The sequence below is a fragment of the Suricata suricatta genome, chromosome 1 (assembly GCF_006229205.1).
Source record: "Suricata suricatta isolate VVHF042 chromosome 1, meerkat_22Aug2017_6uvM2_HiC, whole genome shotgun sequence".
NCBI classification, from domain to species: Eukaryota; Metazoa; Chordata; class Mammalia; order Carnivora; family Herpestidae; genus Suricata; species Suricata suricatta.
This window is the reverse complement of record NC_043700.1, coordinates 175,746,957-175,772,473: the sequence shown is the minus strand read 5'-3', so window position 1 is coordinate 175,772,473 and position 25,517 is coordinate 175,746,957. Positions and strand designations below refer to the sequence as shown.

The 25,517-nt window shown below is 42.5% G+C and overlaps 1 protein-coding gene across 1 annotated transcript in view; it reads right to left on the bottom strand.

Moving 5' to 3' along the window:
- Positions 1 to 25,517, bottom strand: part of PPARGC1A (PPARG coactivator 1 alpha) — a 640,252-nt gene that overhangs the window by 434,957 nt on the left and 179,778 nt on the right. The window contains exon 2 of the mRNA XM_029948064.1: positions 18,671 to 18,735. Within this exon, the coding sequence (XP_029803924.1) occupies positions 18,671 to 18,688 (18 nt within the window). The 5' untranslated portion in view covers positions 18,689 to 18,735. The remainder of the gene's footprint in view (positions 1 to 18,670; positions 18,736 to 25,517) is intronic.

Here is a 25,517-nt window from a genome sequence, read left to right as displayed (position 1 = left end):
AGTTTAGACTCCTCACTCTAAAGAAGTTTGTATTGGAAAGTCAGATTCAACTTATCATGATTTTTTTCATCCACACAATAATTATTTCTTGAGCACTGCCATGGACCAGGCACCCTGCTGGGCACTAAGAGATAGTGCTCTTACAGAGCTCATAGTCCCGTGGGGGGAACACCTGTGCAAATGGACAGTCATGGGAAAACCAGGATGGTGCTAAGATGGAGGTGAAGTGCTGTGGAGACCCAGAAAAGAGGTGATGTGCTCCCTCTTGGGAAATAAGGTGAGGTTTTCCAAGTGTTCTATCAGAAAACAGCCCCCAGACAGGTAAGAGCTGTGCATAGTTCCAGTTACCTCTGTACCACCAACTTTCTGTGTGATCTCAGGCAAATACCATGACTCTTCTAGCCCCTAGTGTCCCTATCTTTAAAGTAAGATTAGGGATATAAAATAAGGCTAAGGAGACCCACCTTCACAGGGTTATGAGGACCAAACACTTCCACAGGAGTTAGAATCTAAAATCTACACACGTAAGGGGAAAAGAGTTGTGTAGGCAGAATTCGTGCTGAGCTCCACACTAAGTAGTTGGCTTGTCTCTGGGAGGGAAAACTGTGGTGTGGAAAACAAACCACTTTTCTCTGAACCCTGGTATCTCACCCAGTGGGTGCACACCCAGAAACAAGCGGCCATGGAGGCACTTGAGTCCACTGGCCTCCGCAGTGCATCTCCATCCCCACCATGTTCTCCATGGGTACTGTTCTCACAAAGCCTGAGTCTGTCCTCGAACCCAAACCCAAAGGAGCAAAACAGGTGCCTGGTGACAATGGAGGAGGGAAAGGGAGCAGATGGTGGGTTTGCCATAGCTATGGAGGGAGAGGCTATCTCTTTCTGTCTTGCTTTTTTTCCCTCTGACTCTCCCTACCTCCGTTTCTCTGCATCACCTGCCCCACCTCTCCCCCTACCCCTTTCACCCCCACTCTCTCCCTATACTTGAATTACAAAAAGCTAAATGAACAGAAGTTGGAATTCACTCTATGTTAAAATGCTTCTCATCAATGGGAAGGGTAGTACAAATGCCAGTGACTGTTATTAGCTGTTCAAGTTAATGCCATTAGAAGACTCCCCATAATTTTCCAGAAAGGTATATCTTATGCTGAGGCCCACAGAAATATATAATAGACTTAGAAAGAACTAGAGGCCAAGTGGACAGAGTCTTAAATCAGAGGCTCAGAGACACAGAAATCCTTAGGAAGTTCTGCGTGTCAGGTGAGAGGATTGGAATGCTTACTTCTCTTTTAATTATCTGATGCTCACACTACCCTCCTTTGTTGCCTTCAGCTAGAGCTGATAAGGAAAGACACCAATAAATATCTTGGCGGTCTGAAGGGAGAAGCCATGTTTCATGGGACTCCCTGCCTCTACAGCTGTTGTTAAAATATTACTGCTAATTAGCTGGCTAGTTATATATAAACCCTTACAAAGGAGTATTTTTACACAATCATAAAATAAATTAAACTACCAAAAATTCATGCTGTTAATTAAAATAACCCCTGTAGGAGGGGGAAAATCGCTACAAGGCTGAGGTAAACAGGAGGCAATTTCACAAGCACAAACTGATTAATTTTATTTCCCATTACATGTATTTGCTAATATCATCAAAATTAGAAAATAAAGCAATTTTGCCTTGACAGTAGTTCAAACGGAGGCGGTTTCTAGCCAAGGAAAGTAGCTAGTCAGAAACACCCTTGGCCTTAAGGCAGTTCTCCTCTATCTGGAAAGGGTAAGTGGTTTCCTAGCGGAGACCCTTCTCCCAAGAGGCAGATGAAAGACGAAGGGGCATGTCCTAGCCCTCAGGAGCAGCCTCCTAGAACTTTGGACCGACCTTGGCATGACCTGTCACACCACATCCCCCGCCCATCCAAACACACAAACATTTGAAGACACAAGAGAAACCAGGATGCAGAGGGGCGGAGGAAGTATACAAAATGAACTAACTTGCCACCCGTTCCTGGAATGGCTAAGACCGTTTCCTCTCAATCGGTGAATGTGTTTGTGTATCCTCTGGCTCGATGATTCTGACCCCAATATTACAGTGAAGATGCACTTTTCAAAAGTTTGTATATAATTTCTATATTTAAATAATTATCCAAATCCTCATGGATCAATCTTTTACAGCAGATCATAAGGCGGGGTGGGGGGGGGGTCACCTCGGTGGCTGTCTGGCTCAGTCAGTTAAGCATCGACTTCAGCTCGGGTCATGATCTCATGGTTCATGAGTTCAAGCCCTGCGTTGGGTTCTATGCTAACAGCTCAGAGCCTATAGCCTGCTTTGGATTGTGTGTCTCCTTCTTTTTACCCGCCCCACTTCTCTGTCTCAAAAATAAATAAACTTTAAAAAATTTTGGGTGCCTGGGTAGTTCAGTGGGTTGAGCCTCTGGCTTCAGCTCAGGTCATGATCTCGTAGTTCATGGGTTCGAGCCCCATGTCAGTGCTGACAGCTAGCTCAGAGCCTGGAGCCTGTCTTCAGATTCTGTGTCTCTCTCTCTGACCGTCCCCTGCTCATGCTGTCTCTCTCTCTCTCTCTCTCAAAAATAAATAAAACATTAAAAAAATTTAAATTTTTTTTTAAAAGATCACAAGAGGTTAATCAAAAAGCCTAGAAAAACCATAAATACTGAGAACAAATTGAGGGTTGTTGGGGAGGTGAGGGAGAGAGGAAAGTAGGTAATGGGCATTGAGGAGGGTACTTGTAGGAATGAGCACTGGGTGTTGTATGGAAACAAATTTGACAATAAATTATATTTAATAAATTAATTAATTAAAAACTGAAAAGAAAAGAAAATACTTTTGTAACAAGGAGTGCTATTTAGGAAAGAATGAACTCAAATTTCTAGTTCTTTTGGCCCTTTGTCTGCCAGCCAAGTAAAATAATAGACTTGAATTCAGCTGGAGAACCCTCCATATGCACAGCGTCTTAATCTCCCCTGGCCTCCCCACTCCCAATTGTTCAAAGCAAATAACCACCTGAAACTATATTGCTACAAAGCCTAAACACACTATTTTATATACTTTTTGGTTAACCTGAAAATTCTCAATTGCCTCGGACCCATAGTTAGTTTGGCTATTTTATCACACCTTTACGTGGAGTTTATTCACTCTTACACCCCTTAAAATCATCAACAAGCTCAAGCCTTGTTTAGCGCTTATTTTTATGAGATGGCTCTTCAAAAAGACTCACGGGCTTTGTCAATGGGACACCAAACATCTGGAAGAAGAGGCAAAACTTCAAGCCTCTAAATACAGCTGTTTTATCTGTACGACTCCAAACATCCAGATGTTTGGAGGGGGAACTACATTTTATAAATAATGCTGTGCCTTTGACAAAGAAAATGAACAGGTGCATGAGGAATCCAAAAGAGCAGAGAAAATGGGAAATACTCATGTTGCTTCTGTACATGTTGGAATATTTCATTCCTGTCATTTTGCTCCACTGGAAAGTTTTCTTCCAAGCTACATTTGCACAGACTACTGTTAACATTCTCCAGCATGTCCTCAGCTATTAGGGAAGCAATAGTCAGGGTCTCTGGGGCATGGTGTACCTCTGACACCAAGTTTTGTTGATTCTCTCTCCTTAATAGCTCCAGCCCATCTCTGATACCCTGGTGAAAGATCTCATTATTCCTCATCCTGACCACTCTGTAGCTTTTGTATGAGAAGTTCCGGCTTCCACTCTACACCTCCACACAGCAGCCCATGACCCTCCTAAAACTCCAGCTGAGGATCTCAACCTCCCTCTCAAAGTTTTTCCAGAGCTTCATCTTCAGAGCGATGCCCGGCAGAGTCTGCAGGGTTCTTGTCCAGCTGGCCACACCCAACTTGCATCATGTCCTGATGCTCACCCTTCACACCACCCTTTGCTCCAGCCTAGGAAGGATAACTTGCTGTGTCCTGGCACATTCCTACCAATCTGTGTAGTTGCACTTTCCCTACCTAGAGCATCAGCGAGGAAGATACCTATTCCTACTTCACAAGAATTCATATGTTACCATCTCCATGAAGCCTACTTATGGGCTCACTAGAAGGTTCAGTGGCTCCATCTCCAGTACTCTTAATGGCCTTTATCTCAGTGTGTCCCCTCTGGCCATGGATCTGATCGGGCCCATATCCAACCAAAACCATATATGTCCATTTTACCCACTAAATAGCTCTGATAATGTCTTCAATAGTCTTGATCATATGAGAAATGCCAAAATCTCTAGTCCCTGAAGCCCTACTGACTCCATCCACCTCTGCTGTCTGGACTCCAGGACTACTGGCTTCTATCACCCCCTGGGCCCCCATACTTGCCCCATGTTGCAGCCCTTGTGAGACCCCTAAACAGCGTCTAATTCCCTCTCCTCCCTTTCCAACCTCAGGACCTTGCTGATGCACACGCCTCTGTCACAGCCCAGAGAAAACAATTTGCTTGGTAGAGAAACATTTCCCATTCCTCTCTTTCCACCCAATTTGAGTAGCTTTCATGGTTACAGGCATAGAACCAAGGTCTTTTTCCTCACTGCACTAAGTTAGTGCAATCTTACTGTATATTGATCAACGTGAACTTTTGATTCACGTCTTTCTCTTCTATTTGACAGCAAGCTCCACTGATAGCAGGGGTGGTATTTTTGCCCCCTTATATCTCCAGCTCCTAGCAAGGTGCTCGGTTGGTCATAACCGCCCATAAATGTTTGCTGAATAAATAAATGAATGATTTACATCCATGCAACATATCACCATGACCACAACTTTCTCCTTAAGAGCAGAAGCTACATTTTATTCATATTTGGGTCCTGGCACATAAGGAATCTTCAGGGTGCACTTGTTGAAGAAATACTGACTGTATATACAGAGAAGCAGAGTTTTGCACCTCTAACAAGTAGAGTGAGTGGTTCAGCATTTGAGCATCCTCCTAATAGTGAGCTCCCCATCTCTGGAATCATTCAAGAAGAGCACAGATGGAACATGTCAGGAATGGTCTAGAAGCAATTCAACCAATGGACTTTATGATCTCTCACATCCTTTCCAACCCTCATGCATTATGTTGCAACTAGAAAGGACTAGAAAGAGAATGAAAGATTTGCAAAACAGGGGTGAAACTGTAACATACCCACCATCCCCACCCCACAGAAAGAAGAATTTTAGGACAAAAGGGGAAAAAGAGGTTCTTGCCAAGTTTTTCGTAATTGCTGGCAGGTAGCAGACAGTCAAAATGTGTGTGACGGCTGGAAGAGAGACGTCAAAGGTTACGATCTTAACTCCCTGTCTGACATCTTCCTTCTTGGCCTGGACCCTCTTTCTCTATTTAGATACAACTCAAAAGGGACTCAGACTTTGAAGACCCAGGCAGAAAACTGAAAGTCACATGGAATCATTTTGGCTGTTTTCTCAGCTGTTTCCCAAGAAAACAGATTTAACGTGTGTCACTCTCGTTGCTGAATAAGGAAGGCGATTTCACTTTCTGCTCAAGCAAAAACCACAAGGTGCATTTGGCATTTGTTGAGTGCAGAGTGGGGTTCAGATTAATGGTGCATTTAGGGCTTCTTTGTTTTTATAATCTTTCTGTGTTTTCACATTCTAGAGGCTAAGTGAATCGCCCATGTCGCTTCATAAGGCTCCTCATCCAACGATCCCACCAGGAAACTCATTGTCTACCCCCTCTAAACGTCCCTCCATTCTCCCAATGTCATGTCTTCAGTCATAGTTAGTCACTTTCTGGAATTTAAGAGCAGCTAGGAGGTGGAAGGAGAGAGGAAGAGGGCAAACCCAGAACTGAGCAACACATGCCAAAAGGGGTTCCACAGGACAGCCTTTTATTTCACTGCACGTCTAAGTTGACAACCATAATATTTTCTTTTATCTGTTTATATAGTCAGATCATCGATTTTTAAGCATGTATCATATGCCATGTTCTTTACACATATTAGTTTTACTGATTTTCAATTACCTTATAAGTTAAGTATAATTATCCTTATTTAATAGGTCAAGAATTTAAAGCTTAGATAAGCCAAATACCTGGCCCAAAGTACACCAATTAGTGCCAGTTCGTTTCAGAGCCAGGATTCCAACCCAGCCTTTCTGCTCCCATATCCAGATCTGACAACCATATCTACACAACCTCAGAGAGAGTCACTGAGATTTTTCATCAACAAAGACCCAGTAAGCTGTCACACTAGATCAACCAGGCACAATTTTGCTCCTAAGGGGACATTTGGGAATGTCTGGTGACATTTTTGGTTGTCACAATGGGTCTGTGCCACTGGCATCTAGTGACGAGAGGCCAGGGATGCTCCAAACACCCTATAATCACAGGACAGCCCCAACAACAAAAAATGATCATGTCTGAAATGTTAATGGTGTCAAAGGTGAGAAACTCTGACTAGATGACCCCATTACTAGGTATGATGGGTTCCCTACCACCATGTGTCACATACAATGTGTCTCTGCCTTCTGCGTTAAAAAGGGGGAACAGCTTGTAACCTCTCGATATGCGGTTAAATGCTTAATAATGTCTGGAAGTGGCCAATTCTTCTTACAAATGAAAAAGAAAGGAGGGGGAGGGAAACGAGAAAGAACAAAACGAGCAGAGAGAAGGAGAAAACTAACATTAGGAACCTCCACCGCAGCATTCAACAGCTGGATCACGTTACACGGAAATCAGCCTCGGTGACAGCACAACAGGCTGCTCGTGTGTCTTCATGAATAACGCAATGTGCTGGGTAAATGCTTTTCCCCATTTAGAAACAGGTAGTTAATGAGAATTGAAGTGATCAAATGCTGTGTACCCCAAGGTTACTTACATCACGGGCCTGGGTGGCCCGGAGCTCATAAATAAAGCATCGAAGCGTCTTATTTTAGTCCTGGTCAGATAAGCAAAGGCTTGCATCATGTGAACTGAGCCCGCAGCGCGCTATGACATGGAGCCTGCTAATTCCGGGACCTCTTGGAATGTGACATTTGGAGAGCAGGACACTGAGTTCATGTCTTGTGGAAGGTCCCTGGCCCACCGTGCCTTAATTTTCCATCATCTCCTTGATTCAGCTGCTACGAGAGAAGGCTGTCACTGAGATAGACTTTAAATCATGCCAAGCTCATTCCCGAGTATGCAGAAGTTAATTTAAGGCACATTTGCAACTTATAACTCCAATTTGCTCATTTGCTGGTACAAGGACCACACGCAGCCTGACAGTCTACCAGCCGGCACAGACCCTTCCCTCAGAAGAGGTTGGGCCAGAGTTGTGACCCAGTTTGTCAGCTCATAAAACAGCTGCCAGACAACGTCGGAATATGGAATTGACTATAAGAAAAAAATGTCTATTCTTTCCCTCAAAGTTTTACATTTCATTATGTAATCATATCCCTATTCAGGCACGTTGACATAAATCTTGCTTCATTAAACTGTTGCTAATTTGTTATTATTAGTTTATGGTTTGTTTGCTAATATCCATTCAACAAGGTATGTGAGCCCGTGCGTGCATACACACACACACACACACACACACACACACACACACACACACAGGCTCAGCCATACTAGTGTTGTTGCTTTGGAAGTCATGAAAATGGTTTCTGTGAATAATTTCTCTGTTTGACAGAATAATGAAAGATTCCGAAGAGCACTTATTCATATGGTACACAAATAACTGGATGAATAACTCTAATGTGATAATTTGCTGGTGTTATTGTTTCTTTTCTCACAGACTTCCTATAATCTGATAATATCAATCAAATAATATATTCTTTGCACAAAATAAATTCTCCTTAATACAAAACAAAAGAAAAAAGAAAAAACAGTTCACATAATAAATATATTCTCCGGTGATCAGTATTTTCCTATTTCTCATCCAGATCCTGGGATCCCAAAGGAATGTCTTCAATAAATGTTTGTCAACTTGAATTTGGGGAAAGACATAGGGTCCGAATTTCCTACAAGATTGTGCAACTAGTTGGTCATTGATTAAAAGCCACAACCAAATCACCCGTGAAGCTGTCTTCTAAAATAAGAGACACTTTCCTGTAATAAGTACCTTCTCTCCTATTCCATCTGTGACCCCTCAGGAGCGAATTCCTCTGCCTCTAACCTGTTTCTCAAAGTGTGGGCCTCAGAACACTTGCTTGCTAGAAATAAAGATCCTGAGAAGCTTGTCAAGGTGCTGGTTGGAAATGGAGATTCCTAGCTGCCATTCCAAACTGATTAGGTCTGAATCTCAGGAGGAATCTGCACAATTAACAATACCTTCAGGTGATAAGTGCTTTTCTCAGACTTGAGGAATATGCATTGGGAGAGTAGAAGAGAGAAAGTAAAGACATACTATTATAGAATATTTCCTGGGACAAGGGGTACAAATGAGATTATGGAAAATGTGCTCGTTAACTCGCTGTGTTTGAAGTAAAGTAATGTCAAAAACTTCACGCTAAAGATCATTAGTTGGCTAATGCCCTACATCCTCTCAGCCTACAAAATAAATTGTGGTCCTCCCAATGACTCCCCTGAAGCTCTACAGAAAGAAAAATGTAGTGACATCATGAAAACAGAGACATAATCATGTTTCTGCCATACACTTCGGAATACATTTTCAACCAAAAAAGTTTTAAAAAAAAGTTTTCCTAGATAAAACTCCACTTACCTACCAAACATTCTGGTTCTTAAAGCTTTTGCCAAATAATTAATTGTCCCTTTGGTTTTCTATTACTGCTTGTCACCATTGTGATGACACAGTAAAGTGACTTTAATTCAAAATTCTAGATAAGGCTCAAAAGGAAAAAGATAACTCCAAAGAGATCAGGTATACATTCAGAACTATACTCCAACCCCACATGGCACACACAGGGATTACCAGCTCCAAACACCTCTGTTAACCTTCATTCCACTTAGTGGTCAGTATGGGTAAGTGTATGCTGTGTGTCAGCACCACACACTCATTCATTATTATTATGTATGCAGCTGTGGTCGTGTGAATGGAATCATGGGGCCTGTTTAACCTACCAAAGATTTCTTCCAGCCCACAGAGGAACGGATCTGGAGATACAGACAAAAATTCAACCATCCCCACCAGCTAAAATATAAGCACTTGAAAAAGAAGAACAGTGGCTTCTATTTTGGTGTCCCTCCATTTTACCTCACTTTGGTTGGGTATATAGCTGCCCCCTGAAAAATACAGGTGGCATGACAAGCAGCATTATGAGGGTCAGATCCAGCCTTGGCCCAGGACTACAAAGATAAAAAAGAGACCACATTTTGAACCCTCTGCTTCCTACACAACGCTATGGATTTCTTGCCCAAAAAGCTCAGAAACAAGACAGCAGCCTCGCCATACCTGAAGAGAAAGTGGATATTGACCAAGCTCTTTGCAAACTCAAATCCCTCTCCTTTGTAAGTACAAGCAAAGAAAGTGTTCCATTCTCACTCAGGAGCCATGACCCCTCTGCCTGGAACCCTGCTGCATTAGAGATTTGCCGTGTGGCCTCGGGCAGCTTACTTAACCTTGCAGTGTCTTAATTTCTTCATCTGGAAAATGAAGACGCTACCTACAGCATGGACACAGTGTTTCAAGGTTAATGCATGAGGCTGGTGTTGAAATGCAACATTGCAGGGGAAATGTCTACTTCAGGGGAGGAAGTCAGGCACAGCAGTGCACTTCTGGATGGTTGTAACACATGCAGCATCACAAAACTGGGCCTGAAGGTCAGCAGCACACATGACAAGTGCAAAAAGCCATTCACGGTACACCACCCGGGGTCTTTTACTGTTGTTGCCAAAAGGAGTTGATAGAGCAAACAAAGCAAAGGGTCGGGAGCCCAAATTTATCAAACATATTGATACAGATCTGATATTGACAGGCAATGAGCCACTTTTAGATTCAGATCAATAAATCCATCTCATAATAGAGCACGATCCCAACACTTCACCCCCAAATCCATCCATCCAGATATTAGAAATCCATCCTGCTTTGCCTGCAGTCTGTCAAATGTCACCACGGAGTGCTGAAGCCACCCTGCCAAGTCTATATCCTGAACTAAATCCCAATGGAAACTTCCCAGATATAAATAACCACTATGAACATACAAGGAAGAAAAATAGCTATGAAGTTCCACTCTTACTTTTTTTTTCCTTTTAGCCTGTGACAAGTAAAAATCATAGAGTTACTCACTCTCCAAAAACAATCTAAAGCCAGAAGGTTTAACCAATTCAATTTTCTAGTCACTGTGACAACTATTTTCATCTGCGAAACAGTGTTTGGGGCACGTTTACAGGCCTGATCCCACGGTGCTCTCACAGGCAGCTCCTGTTGGAAACTGACAACAGCTCCTGTTCCTGGACTCAATGTGGACAGTGGCATTTGAGGACACTCAGGGTCTCACGGCCTGAAGACAAATTCTTTATCTACAGTCAGAGAGGGAGAAACCTTCCTTCTGCTTGCGGCTGAGATCCTAGGGGACCCGCTAAAAGGCAACTCTAGTTTAATGGGAGGTGGGGAAACCCGCTCAATATTTGGAAGGCCCAGGAGAGAAACATGAAGAAGATGGAAAACTGAGCTTGAACACTGGGGTGTCTGGACCTGAATCGTGCAAAGAGCGTGCAGTCTTAGATAAATCACTTCACCTCCCTGAGCCTCGATTTCCCCGCTGTCAGCAGATAAAGCTGGCTTTTGTGGGAACCAAATAGCATGAAAGCCCCTAGCACAACACCCATCACATAGCGAGTACTCAACAAACATTTACTGAAATGCAATCCCAAACAAGAAATGCTGAATTATTGAGATCACTCATTAACCAATGGCCAAAGTGTATTTATGAATGCATACCATAGGCCAAACACTAAATGGTATGACTAGAGAGGTAAAGGGAATGGACACGACGCTTGTTCTCAGGATAAGAGGAAATGCATGGGAACGGATTAGGAAACCAGTCATTCAGACAGAGACCCAGATCTGGAGCCCGAGGGGCAGGCATCCTCTCCCAGGGTTGGGGACTGTGAAATTATCCAAAATTTATTACCCAGAAGTGGCTGGTTACAATCTGACTTCTGCAACTTATAGACTAACACCTTGCTTTCCCCGAGAATGCAAACTCACTTTAATATTAGCCTCAAACAGGTTGTTAGGAAGGTAAGTCTGCTGCACACTTACAAGCTGAAGCATGGATTGGTTTAGAATTATCTAGGCTTTTAGATTTTTCTGACCGCATCCAAAGGAGAAATACAGGGGCAGATGCAACTGCCATTCTGGAAAGCTAAAGATAAATTAAAAGGCCAGGTAGAGTATTAAACTTTCCCCTATTTAATTGCATTAGGCCTTTGCATCCTTGGGGCATGGGCTCTTTGGAATCTGTCCTCATCCACAATAAAAAGGAGAAGGGGGAGAGGTGGCAGAGGAGAGAAGAAGAAAAGCAGGCAGAGGAAGGACAGAAGACAGGGAAAGAGGAGGAGAAACTGAAAAATTCCAAATTAGCCAAGAGCTCAGTCTGGCTCCTCCACACGTTCAGCGTCAAGGGCGAGGGGATGGGGGCAGTTTTTCCCTCTCCCAAAGGAACAGCAGGAAATGGGAGTGAACTTGGCAAGCTACAAAGCCTTCCTTTCCCCTGGCTCCTCACCCCAAGGGAAGCCTGCCTGCTTCTTCCTTAGAGCTTAAAGGTTTTACTGCATTTTACACAGCAATGAGGGGATGCAAGAGTCCTCCACAATGGCTCCAATCTATCCTTGCCCCAGAGTTTTCCAGGCTAAAATCACCTGAGGACTATCTATGGGATTGTCATCATAGTAGAGGCTGACCCTACTATGATTCTTTTTATATGACTCATTCAAATCAAAATAATTTTTAAAATTCTACTATTGTTCTTGGCAAAAATATCTGTAACAGCATGGTTTTTATGGCGCTAGTTATATTTTCCTAATACACATTAACATAAAGCATTATTATTAGAACAGCTAGCATAGTGGTTAGAACACCTAGCACAGTGCAGGTGCTGACTGTGTTTAAACCCAGGCTCTGCCCCTGCCAGCTGTATGATCTTGGACAAGTGGCTTAACCTCTCTGTGCATCAGGGTCATGGTCTGTTAAATGATAGCACCTACTCCATAGCGTCAACATGAGGATTAACTTAGTTAATATTGGTAAAATATTTGTACCATCTAGAACCTTCTACACGAACAACTCTTTCGGGAACACTGAAGGCACGAAAGCATACACCATCTGTTACCTCAAGATGGGCTTATACTGTTCCTCTTCTTTGGAATGCTCTATGGCTCCCCCTCCTCACTCCATCCAAAAACCACTAACGAAACTCTCATTCCTGCCCTTATGAAAGCCCACCTGGCTTAAGGTCCATCTTAAATGGCCATAATAATAATTACACTTATTATTATGCTACAGGCCCTGTGCTCAATACTTTGAGTACAATTGTATGACTTAATCTTTTATACTTGCTCTCTGCGGAAGACCCAGCCTTAAAGAGATTAGGTAATTTCCCAAGATCCTACAACCAGTAGGTAGGGGAGTTGGGGTTCAAAGCCAGATCCACCCACCTCTCAGCCTGTGCATATTCCCTTGAGCTGTGGGCCCCACCACCACAGTTCCTCTCCCCGGTGCCCATCTCAGCATCTAGCCAGACATGGGCTTTCTTTCCTCTCCTATAGCAGGATCTCCCCCCGCTGGACTTAGTAACCACTTTATAATATAATTACTTACCTGTCTGTCTTTCCTCCACTATTATTCAGAGTTATCGTTTCTATTTTAAGCATTTGGGGAGGAAATCATTCTAAAACTTCCCTAAATTTGAAAAAGGGTTACGCTATACTGAGCTGAGTTTAACACTTTCTCTACAATTCCAGTCAACTCTATCAACACCAAATACTATAATGTCCTTTGACATAAACGTGACCTTAGGGCAATTTTTCTCTGCATGGTACGGGATGACTGTTAACAAATCAGACGCCTGAGACCCTCTCTGGAACTATTGACTCAGAATCTCTAGGTTAAGGACCAGGACTCATTCGAGTTTCAGAATGACTGCCTTAGGCAATGGTTGGGCATTTGACCCTGCTTAAAACTTCTAGAAACTGACTGTGTTTTAGTTCTTGCGTCTGCTTTTCATGGTTTTCCTGACCTCTCCCACCCTGCAAGTTGACAGCTATCATTTCTCACTGTCAACCAACATTGCTGCGTGAATTTTGCTTGTTTTATCTTCTAGCCACCCATAGTATGGTTTTCAAACCATATGGTTCTTTTTTAGCTTTAGAATAATTTCCTGAGAAACTGATTTTTAGGGAGATGCCAATAAAAAGTACATAATCTCAGAGCTATCCCAATGGAACATGAGTGAGTGGCCTGGATTCCAACCCCAGTCTCCCTTGTCACCACCAACCATCGTCACCACCACCTATGGTGGCCTGAAGGCTCTCTCCAATTCCATAGGCTTCATAGAAAGCATTTTCAAGACTCCTGAAATAATGCAACCTTCTGGTAGACCTTGTCACAGTTTCAGAGACAGACACCTTATCTCTTATAAATATTCAAGATTATCAGAAAAGGTGGGGTTTTTTTCATGAGAATTTGTTGGTGTTGTCCAAAGCCAAGTGTATATTCCTTTTTACTTGAGAGAATATTACCAGATTTATAAATAACCCTATATTATATTTGCAAAGTCACCCCTTATCATAAGGACATCCTCATTGTATTAGTAACTGGACTACCATCTACTTTTGAAAGGCTCTTGAAAAAATAATGGTCAAGGGAATTTGTCTTTTTAAAAAAACTCCCTTCTATGAAAGAGAATGTCAGAGCATCCAGAAAAACTTTCTAACCTTTAAAATTTTAGGTATCTTCTTTTGGCCATGTTCTAAATATGTTAGAATGTTAATGGTCTAAAAATGAATATCAGGCACTAGTTTTCTAAGCCTGAAAAAAAATTTAAGTCAAGTTCCCTTGCTGCTCTGTTTGGCTTTTTCCTCAGAAATTTATAATTTTGAGAGGCAGAATTTAGGAAGTGAATTTAACATATGTGCACTGGAGGTGGGAGGGGCATGTGATTTCTCTAGTAACTTAAGGTTCAAAGTCATGTTGATAGAGATAAGCAATATGACTGAATATTGGTAATTAATTAATTATTATAAGTTAAGAAAGTGTGCAGAGTATTCCTTATAATAGTCTTTCAACATTTTTGCAGCTCTGAAAAGTTTTCAAAATAAAATTGAGGGAGAATGTTCCAAAGCATGCACAAATAAAGCACAGTGATACACAGACGACTAATGTATTCAATAGGCCTGCACTAGGGTATGGGAAAAAGGGCACCTGAAGTACAAAATTGAAGAAAGTACCCTCGGACTGAGTCCCCCTGGCACTGGCATAACTCTGAGAGTAAGGGTCTCCTTAAAATCCACACCCTCTGTGTTTTCCTTGTTTTACCCTGTGTTGGCTTCTAATATGTTCACCTGCTTTCTCAAACTGAGGGTAGCAGTCCTAAAGGGAATAGCTTAAAATCAATTTTATCCATACCCATTAATGCTCCAAACATGTATTGAATCCCGGCTATCTGCTAAGTGACTACTCAGCTAGGGACCCACTGTGTGCCAGTAAACCATTCTGACTCACAAAATCGTCTTCAACCAAATTGGTGTCATTCACTTATTCGTCTATGTGTTAGGTGCCCGGGACACTACGATGACACACCAGTCCCTGCTAAAATATCTTACTGTCTGCCAGGCATCGCCTTAATATGATTATTTGTATCAGCATCAGCATCACCTGTCTATTGCCCCAACTATTCCAGGACAGGAAATGGGTATTATCCATCTTTGTTTTCTCAGCCTGCTAACATTTACTGGGTGCTTACAACCTGCCCTGTATTTTCTAAGCTCCTTCCCTGTGTTAACTCAATAAGGCCCCGCACCAAGGCTGATTCTCCTTTTGCAGATAAGCAAAGAGGAGAGATTAAGCGTCTTTCCTAGGGTCACACAGCATGCAAGAGGCCATGCCAGGGTCTGATCCAGGAGCCCAGCTGTGGAGCCTCCCATCTCAGCAATTCCACTAAGCTATCTAGAAAGTATGACCCAAAGCGCTGCTCCCCAGCTCCAAAGGGCACTCAGCCACAGCTTGCTCTTTACCCATTATTACCTAGAAAGATCTAGCGGGCACCTGGGACACTTTGAGCGAAATGAGCCTCAACTCCCACCACCTGGGCAGGCAAGTCAGACTTTGGGGGACTTCCTGCTTAATTTCACCTTGTCTAAATATAACCAACTAAAAATAACCTGAAACGGAAGTGTCTCAGAACTGCCAGAGAAGCAGCAGAAGGCTGCAGGGGACGTGATGGGAAAGAATGATCTCGGCCTCCCCCTAAAATACTGCGATGCTTTCCAACATCAGCAACTTGCACACTGATGAGAAAACAAAGTTTCCAATTATTGAAATTCCATAGTGTATTTAATTATGCAATTATCTTATTGTATTAACAAGTGCTAGGGCAGAGCAGCAATTGCTGAGATTTTTGCAGTTGAAAAGTGCAGAATTTTTCCTTCCTCTTGGCTGATTACTTCTCAAGAGTCCGTCCATTTTTTCTGGGATTATGGAAATGATCCTATTTCTGAACCGCTTCGGTCAGAAACCCAACACAAATCATGCCCCACCTTTACCGCTGGAACTCTGAAGTGCGGCCCCCCTAATGCCTGAGCATATTTCAGGGGGAAATGTCTACAAACTTGGGCTCCCTTTTGTTTTCCTTAATAACTTCGGGCTCTTTCCTCTTTTGAAATTCAAATAAATATAATGTAAATATAAATAAAAAAGCACTTATACAAATTACATATTTTCAATGATGCGCACACAAATACATTCTTGTTCATTGCTAATAGGGACTTGTCCCAAAGGATTCACGTAACAGACTGCAAAAGCCAGAGGATTTCATCAAAACATTGGAAATAGGTATGCTGTGATATTCTCATACACTTCTCTTTGCCACAGTTACTTCGGCAAATATGAAATGTAATCATGCAAAATTAAACATTCCATACATTTTCTATTCATTTGCTAACACCCTCCCTATACTCCAAAATAGGCTGTCACACTTTCAAGTTTATAGGGACAAAAAGTGAATCAAATTTCTTGTTTCTGAAAGCATTACAAGTAATAGGTCTTTTCATGTAGGGCTTTTCGTCTAAGAATCACCAGGCTCTTTACACATAAAACATAATTAATCCATACAGTGTGCTGCATCTCTACCCAATGGGAATCCTCCTTGCTGGTAATCACTCATGGAGAGGCCATATCTGCATTTTCTCAGGCTAAATTTGGTCCAGGCTATTAGGAATGATGTTTCATTTACTTGAGCATGACCAAGAGGCACAGTCAGAGGTAGGAAAACCCATTCTCCCAAATAAGTAATAGTTTAGAATACAAATTCTAGGCCCATGGATTCTAGCCTGGTGTTTGAATCCCAATTTGCTACTTCTCAGCTACGAGATAATGGAATCCCCTCATTTCCCTGTGGGTCAGTTTCTGTAGCAGTAAAACTGGGATAATAATAGTACCTACAGCACAGGGTTAATAAGGGGATGAAATGAGCTAATAACGTAAGTCATTAAAAGCAGTAACTGTTATCATTTTGTCCCACCCCGATACACCTGATCCCTTTCAAAGCCATCTCACAGCAATGACCTCATCGGTCTCCGTCTTCCTGTGAAGTAGTGGGATGTTACTATCCCCATTCTATAGGTGAAGAAAGTGAGATTCAGACAGGGCTCCTGGACGTCAGGATTAGAGCCCTAGTATTCTCCCATCATTTGTCTTTATATTCAGAACAAACTGATTCAGTGACCCAGACTTATTTGGGGGGAGGGGGGGTCTTCTTTCAAACAAGACATGGGAAGCATTTTGTTGCCAAGGCTTATTTTGCATCAAAAAAAAAAAGACCCAGATCGGCAGAAAACACATCAACAAGCCTGCCTTAATCATGATTTGTGCTAACTACGAAATGTAAGTTAATTTCATGCCTTGCATTCACAGACAAAAAGGTTCAGAGCTGTTTAAATTCTCTTCAGCCCAATGACAGTTAGTAAACAGGATGCTTCCTGTTCTAATGCTTGAAATCACCCTTCATATCTCAATATATTATTTATGCACGCAGCTTAAAATAAACAGCAACTCTGAAGTAGGTGAGTGGGCTCATCTAGTACGAACTTTTTTTTTCACTCTGACAGTTACTTTAAAACATCGGTAAACAACCTTAATTCACTTCTAACGAATTAGTAGGCTATTGCTGTGTCTCCAGGAGGCAAGTAGATTGTATTATTAACCAAAACAAGTTTCTCCCTGTCAATCATCTGCACCTCACAGAGGGATGTGGGCTTTGCTGTCTCATTACTCAAACCAATCCGTGATTCCAGACGATTTCTTCGAGGTCATTCTCTTCTGGACCTTTGATTAGATCTCGTGACTCTGGGATGCAGAATGGGACCTGAAGAAGGTAGATTCTCAGTGCTGCTTGTTGAGAAACATACAGACAAATGAGAGCCTTTCCAGAGGGGTAGAGGATTTGGAAGTCATAACATACAAGGTCCAGTTGTTGAGGGAATGGAAACTGACAAAGAGGCCACCTTCAGGGGGACCCAATAGGGCCACCAAATACTTGAAAGGGTATCATTTTGGAGGAGAAAGTCTTACTCTTTGCAGATACAGATAGAAAAATTAGGACCCAAGGGTGGGAGATACATGAGGGTAGGTTTGAGTTCAACTCAAGAAAGAATCCTATAACTGAAAAGAGTTACCTCTTGAGGGAGCAAATCAGCCCCTAAAAGATTCTGGCAACCCATCAGATAGAATCCTTAGAACTGGACAGGAAAAGGCACTAGATGAGACATGTAAGGCCCCTTGCAGATTCTACAACCCCATGAATCTCAATATAACAGGCTTCAATAAGCATTCACAACCCTTTTTAAACTTTTTATGTTAGGAGTTTTTAATAATAATAATATTAATCAGATGAAGCAGTTGATTTAGTATAGTACTGTTTCTGCCTGCTCTTTGGCTTTGTAGCTTGCAACCCTTGGCCATTCCCAAGTCATCTGGGTTGCAACGTGGTCCAGAAGAGGTGATCCACACTTAACTCACCTTACTAGTTGACCTCTTTCTTTTATATCAATTCTGGAAACACAATACTTAGCAACGTGTCTAAGGGATGTCTAACTTCGTTTCATCATTGACAAAACATTGCTCACCCCAGTGAAACATTCGGTCTTTCCCCAAAACCAAACATTTCATTGATACATACACTGACTGCTCAAAACCAAGAGTTAAATACAAATCAAAAAAGTAGAAGAAGAAGAAGAAGAGAGAGAAACAAAGACACCTTGCATTCATATTCAGAATTTATATCAACATGTTCACACATTTTGCAGACATGTATTCTTCCAAACATTGGTAAACATTGCCTAAATATTTTGGGGAGCTGTGTCGGGCTTTTCTATATCCAACATATTGACAAAACATTAGAGAGTTCAGAAATATTAAATTCCTCAAAGGAAGTCAGATTATCAATATTTGGGTGTGAAACTTGGTGTTACTGATTTTCTAATATGGCAAGAGCAGACATCTGGTATTTGTACTTTGGAGTAATAGAACATAACATGACAATAATGTGTTATACTTACAAAGTACCCTTCATCCATGGGGCTCCAATTTTACCAATATTAGTTCACTGATTTTCGCAAAAAACCTGAAAGGCAGAGGGTAAGTTTGTGTTACCCCCACTATGAAGATGGGGATATTGAAATGCAATAGGCAAATAAATTATTGGTCCATTACAATGAGAGAATTCAGTAGCAGAGGACAAGAATTACAATTTTCTCCTTCCCCATCCCAGTGCAACTTTACCACCCATCTTTCCCTTGGGGACTGATCTTTCCCACATAATTTCCACAATAATATCAATGCATTAAACACATTTTGCCCACAGAAGATAGTCATGAATGTAACTCCTTGGTCTTAGGAACCCAGACACCAGTATTTCTTGAATACCACAGAAAGGGTTGGAAAAACTACCCATATCTAGTTTAAAACATGGAGAAATTTTTAGATTGACAAAATACTAAGCATCCAACTAAAATTTGGCCTGAAAATAATGTTACTACTGTTCAGTTTGTTATATACTTATGTTCACATGTCAGCATATGGACTTGTCTTTAAAAATGATTCCAAGGAAGTCAGAATGCTTCAGAAGTAATCTTGCTAACAGCATTTTTAGAAGGGTATATTTTTAACAACCCTTTCTAGGACACCCCATCCTCTCTACCACTCTCTGGCCATTTATTCCACTGAACAAATAATCAATATTTACAGCATTCTTACTATGTATAGGTTTAGCACTGCATGTGGTTTCTTGGAGGACACAAAAATGTGTATGACATAGGTCCTAACATCAAGAAACTTATAATTTTGTGGTGTAATGATTTTAGTTTGGTGACAATCATTCTGTTCTAAAACTTTCCGGAAAGATCTGATGGTTTCTGGACACTCTTGGTGAGTCACAGACACCAATTGAAGAAGGATGGCTCCTTCGGGGAATATTTCTCAAAAAAGATGAGTCCAGGTTCTGTTTATGAGGCATACTATTTGGGATTACAGAAATACTAAAAGATGTAACTTCAAATATTTGACCCAAAGTCTTCCCAAAACCCATGATTTGAGGGTCATGATGTCTCACAATCTTCACCTCTGCAGCCACAATGACCTGTTTGTTTGTCCTCAAATACCCAAGCACACTCCCAGCATGGGACCTCTGCCCTTGCAATTATTCTCTTCACCTGGGACCATCTTGCTGCAGATATATCCATGATCTCTGCTCCTACACCTCCTCAGTGTGTCTCCCCCAAACACCTGTCCAACATGCCTGCAACTTGTGCAACTCCATCCCCTTACCATTTTGTTTTCTTGGTGAGGCTCACCACTGCCTTCCAGGAATTGGTTCATCTTTTTGTTTTCCTGTGCCCACCCCACACCCAACCAGGATATAAACTCCATAACAGCAGGGATTTTTTGTTCACTACTAAATCCCAGGGTCAAGGCATTCAATAAATATTGGTTGAATGAGTGACTTGCAAGGCTGAACTGTGGGCTGTGCCCTTCTCTTGTATCTTCTTTCACCGGGATACTTAAATAATTACTAATCAATGAATTTCAACACTGGATCGTAATAGGTTTTTTTCACCCAAAGGAAAAAACAAAACAAAACAAAACTCCACAAATACTCAGTGAAATATTTCTGAAAAATATGATAAACACCAGTTTTTATCATTTTCCCTTCTCTTGATCACTTGAGCCCTGGGCCAAGAATCAGGTAACCTTGCTCCTGGCCAGTGTCCCTGGGAGCTGCTCTGTGGCCCTGACCTCTTCATCCCCCTGGGCCTTTCTTTCCCAGCAGTAAAATAAGGCAGCTTCAGGATCATTTCCAAGCTTCCTTCTGGTTCAGAAATGATGGAGATCAACACATAGGTGATGGGCCAAATTATATTCATGCTTTTACATCTTCTGATTTAATAGCACTTTCTATGTATAAGCTTATCTCAAAGGTAGCAAGGTCATCTCATACTAAGTAAGTAGGAATCCCAGAGGGAAAGATTTTATTATCTAACTGTACCTATGAGCATGATGATCTGGGACAAACACCACAGATAGCACTGCAAAGCTGTTTCCCCGCTCCCCCTCCCCCACTGTCACACCACCAACATACGACAGACATGCAAACAAAGATGCCGCCTCATCTGTTTATGACATCTTGAGTCACAGACACTTCACCGAGGTCTCTAAACAGATTTCTTGTTTACTTGCACATTAATAAAACTCGCACCTTCGCCAGTCAGAATTTTTTTTTCCCCAAGCATCTGAACATCCGAAGAGATTTAGAAGCAATTAACATTCACGAGTAACAGAGCAGTCAACTTGGGAACCGCTAATGGGACTGGACAGAATCCAAAAGCAGATATTAGGATAATAGTGAGTCCCTGACATAGGTTATGGTGTTAATTCTGGAGGGCAGACTCATGGTATGTGTTCAGTCGCTTTGTGAGGCTTCTGGCATAGTCACATATCCCTCTTCTATATATGGCTGCTAGCACCCAACAACACACTTTTTTTTAAACTGCTATTGAAAAGAAGGCATTTTTGCATCGTTATAACACAACCTCTAGCATTAATGGTATATACTGAATTCAAGTTTATTTTTAAATTGCCTCCCTGACAAAAATGTTAAGATGTCATTTTTTTCCCACTTTGGGTCTCCAGACTATCTTCACCTGTTAGCTCCTGTAGCTAGAGGCCACAAAAATAATAGCTATGAATTTCCACCTTGACGCTTCCCCAATAACTTTTGCCATTTACTTGTGTGCACACGGGCTCATACATCCATTGTATATAGAAAGACATGGACATTCTCATCCCGACAAGCTCTAGTCTTGCCTCCTTGTCAGTTTTCCCGACGTATTTTCATAAATATCACCCCAGAAATCAGCACCCCTCCCCTTTTCTTTTCTGCCCTACTGAGAAAGTCTCTGAGTAATAGAGAATAGTTCCATTGTTACTCTTCCTGTCTTCCATTTACCTGCCTTCATCTCTGGTCACTAAACGCATCTAAAATGCCAATGCTAAGCAAATCTATCTTCACCTCCCATTGGACCACATTCCTACATCCTGGCCCGGATTCTCCTTCTCCCTCAGCCTCAAATGCAGATGATTCCACCTTTAGAACTTTAACCTCCCCACATCTACACACTCCTCTGACTCCTCCCCTCACAATCCCCTCCCAGCCCTTCTCCTGGGTCATGTGGTCTCTCCTAGGACACCTTCCCTTACATGTGGGCACTGGGCCCCACTCAGGCAGAAAACCTGATTTACTCCCTTTCTTTCTTTCTTTCTTTCCTTCTTTCTTTTTTTTTAACTTAGGATATCATTAATCACAGCCTATTATAATTTGCTTTATTCTGTGGAACCTAAGAAAATAAATTTAGTTCCAGGCAAGACTTTTTTCAAGTACTTTAACATTAGTTACATGTATTTAATTGGATAAACACCATTCATTTTGATGATACTCTTTTTCTGGCGATTCTATTTCATTCATGCTCCAGTCTTTTTCCTTCCACTCTGCCGTTTTGGGCTATTAAAAGTTCCCTTTTTTCTTAACAGTCCAGGTTGTTGTTTTTTTTGCCTTCACCTCCCTGCCCTCAGCACATGCCCATCATGAAAGCACAGCCCTATTTAAAGCCTTGGTTTATTCCCTGAGGACAGCAGGCCACTGGTACCCAATCTGCCACCACCCGGCTGTGTGTGCTAAAAGCCTGTTTTGACAAAGATTTTATACAACAGAATCCAAATTAAAGGGAAGCTATCAACAGACCCATACTTCAGAATCCTTTACTTTATCTCTTTGGCGAGTAGTTTTGTGTTCCCAGCACCCACCCGAAGCTGGGAGACACGAGCTCCAGAGAGCCTCTCCTACACACACACCTCAGTCATTGCCTCCCTGACCCCAGGGCCCCCTCCCCACCCCAAGGAGCAGCAGTGGAGATTAAAGTGCTTCTGGGCTGTGGCCATCCAATCACGGCTGGGCATGCTGGGACCTCTACCCTTTGGTTTGTAGGAAAACCTTCTGGCAGAGCGCCTCTCAGTGGCACTCTGCATTCTTGGAGGGTCTTCTGTTACTGTGCTACCTGTGGGAAGCAGCAGAGATTCAGCTGCTTGGCCATTTGCTAGCCGGATATGTCACTCCCTGAGGGGAGTTGCAAAAATAGGCAAGGGAGCACCACTCCCTGTCAGAGGAGAAGCCAGAAGATCAAAGATCAACCGCCTGCAGGCAGGGTAGTATCAGCCCCTCAGGTGCTGTGCTAAAACACTTTAGTTTGGTTCCTCTTTTACTCCAGTTTTAATCCCTTAACCCTGTTTCCTAGCAACCGACCTAGGTCAGCTGCCTTGTTTTCCCACCTTGAAACCTTTATAAGATAGGGGGTTTTCTCAATAGAAGAGAAGAGGCGTGATCAGAAACCGTCTGTTGTCTTTACTCTCTGTGCATCCCCCTTCCTGCCCTTTTCTCTCCCTTCCTCAGGAAAAGAACCCACGAGGATTTTCCGCCCTGCTGGCTGGCGGGGGACACGACAGCTACCAAAGAGCTTTGTGCTGTGACAGCAATGGGCATAGAATGGCAACGCTTCATCCTGCCCCTGTGACTCAACGCCTTAGTGGACACTAGACTCTGTGGCTGTTTCTGTCTTGTAAACAGCCCCGTGCCCATTAACCTGGACGCCTTCAATATTTGCTGCACTGAATAGCTAAGAATGTAGACTTCCTTTATTTACAGCCCTAAGTAGGTTTTAAATACTCCTGAGAGAGAAGGAGATGAATAAAGAAAGCAATCAGAGGAGTTTGGGGAGAGTAGAAGCAATGGTGAAAACTTGTATTTGACCATTTGTTCTTTCACCAAATATTTACTGAGCACCTGCTCGAGGTTTACAGTAGTAAATCAATGACGTCAAGAACATTCCCCACCCCCCCAGGAGTTCACATCCAAATGTAGGCAGACACCCTGTGAACAAATAAACAAGTGAGTATTTATGTCCATAAATCCTATGGAGAAAAATCCTATGGAGGAAAATAGAGCCCAGGAGGCCAGGGAGTGAGAGTCGTGAACCCACACTGCACGCAGCATTTGTTGTCCCATGTCATGTCAATAAACGTTTGTCACCAAGCTCCTGCTCTGCTTCAGGCTCTGGAATGGATTCTGGAGACACTGGCATATAGATGGATAAAGAGAGATGGATGTGGACGTTGAGGTACCATGCACTCCATTTCCAGTTATTTGCACATGAAGGCCATGCAATCTTCACGGGGGAGGAGGGGGTCTGAGTGTGATGTCACACTGCCAACAGCAGTTTCTTTGAAAGGGCCACTAATGACTGCTGCCATAAGGGGCCCCCAAAATGGGCAGGGGGCTGTGGGATCCGTGCCCAATTTGCTGAGGGGCAGGAATGTTGGAAGCATTGAGGGTCACAGCCCAGTGCGGCCACCCATGGGCCTGGCTCAGCTCCAGCACTCACCTCGCGAAGTTGCTGGAGACAAGTTACATCACCTCTTGACCTCCGCAAAATGAGGCCCACTGGCTGCTGTGGGGTGCAAAGGCAGTCATGCAAGGAAAGTGCCCAGCGCAGTGCCTGGCATTAATCAGAGAGCTGAACTGATTGCTTTACTCATCTCATTCGGAAGGAGAAAGGACATCACAAAGGCAACAGCTCCAAAAAGACTATGTGTCCAGAGTAAGGATACAATAACTGCTTATGCTTATTTATTTCCTGTTTTTGTGGCCCAAGGATTCTAGGGAATATAAGCAGATGTTACTTAAAAAAAAAAAGGCCCCAATCAAATAGGTTTTAGAAACAACAAATAAAATGAACACAGGTCTCTTTATGCTCCCTACCATCCTATTGTTTAATCCGCTAACGTGCATCCCTTCTCTCCAGCAAACAGGAACCGTGGGATGTGTGGTTCCCACCTTATTTGACTGTGGAACCCTTGGACATGGAAAATCACATGTAACAGTTGTTCAACAGAACAGACTTTGGGAAACATGGCTTCGCAGCAAGAATAAGTGAATCCAAAGATCAGGAATATATACTGTATTTGGTTTTGATGTGGTCTGCTGGCTGTCTTCGAAACGGCAGACTTGGGCAGATTTTCTGCAAACCAGGAAAGCCCGGCAGCAGCATTTCCTATCCATGTGACCGCGGCAGCTTCTCTTGTCCTTTGAGAGCAGCCATTACTCTGGGGCCACAGTGCACAGGAGGAAAGTGTTGGCAGCATCTGAACACTTCTCATTCCCTTGGACAGGTAATTCCCCTATTTTCGGCAATAAATGGGCTCTTAAAACGAGTTTTGTTAATTATTCTATTGAAAGCCAAAACCTCTTCTGGCTACACTGGGGAAACCTGCTGCTTAAAGTCACCCTGGGTTTTCTATATCATCCGAATGCTTCACAGTGAGTATGCATTACTTTCATAAACAGAAAATCAATGGTGGGAAAAAAAGAGAAGATATTCTATAAGGATGTGTGGATACACCATGATTAGTCCAAAAATTGCCTACTTGTACATGAAGATTTTTATAGATGAGGCTTTTCATGAAGATCTTACTTAACGTTAGACCACTAGATAAATCTGACGTGCAAGCAGTAGACAGAGAGGCGGGGGGTGGGGGGGGGAGGGGGGCAAGCTTATTCCTCACAGGCTTCCCAGGCAACAGCAGACAGTGAGAATCCATGTGAGTCACCCACATTCTCTAAGGCAAAAGAAGTGAGAGAGAGAATGTTGCAGGGAAGGAAGGGAGGGAGAAAGACAGAGGGGAGAGAGACAAGAAAGAGGAAGAAGAAAGAAAGAAAGAAAGAAGAAAGAAAGAAAGAAAGAAGAAAGAAAGAAAGAAAGAAAGAAAGAAAGAAAGAAAGAAAGAAAGAAAGAAAGAAAG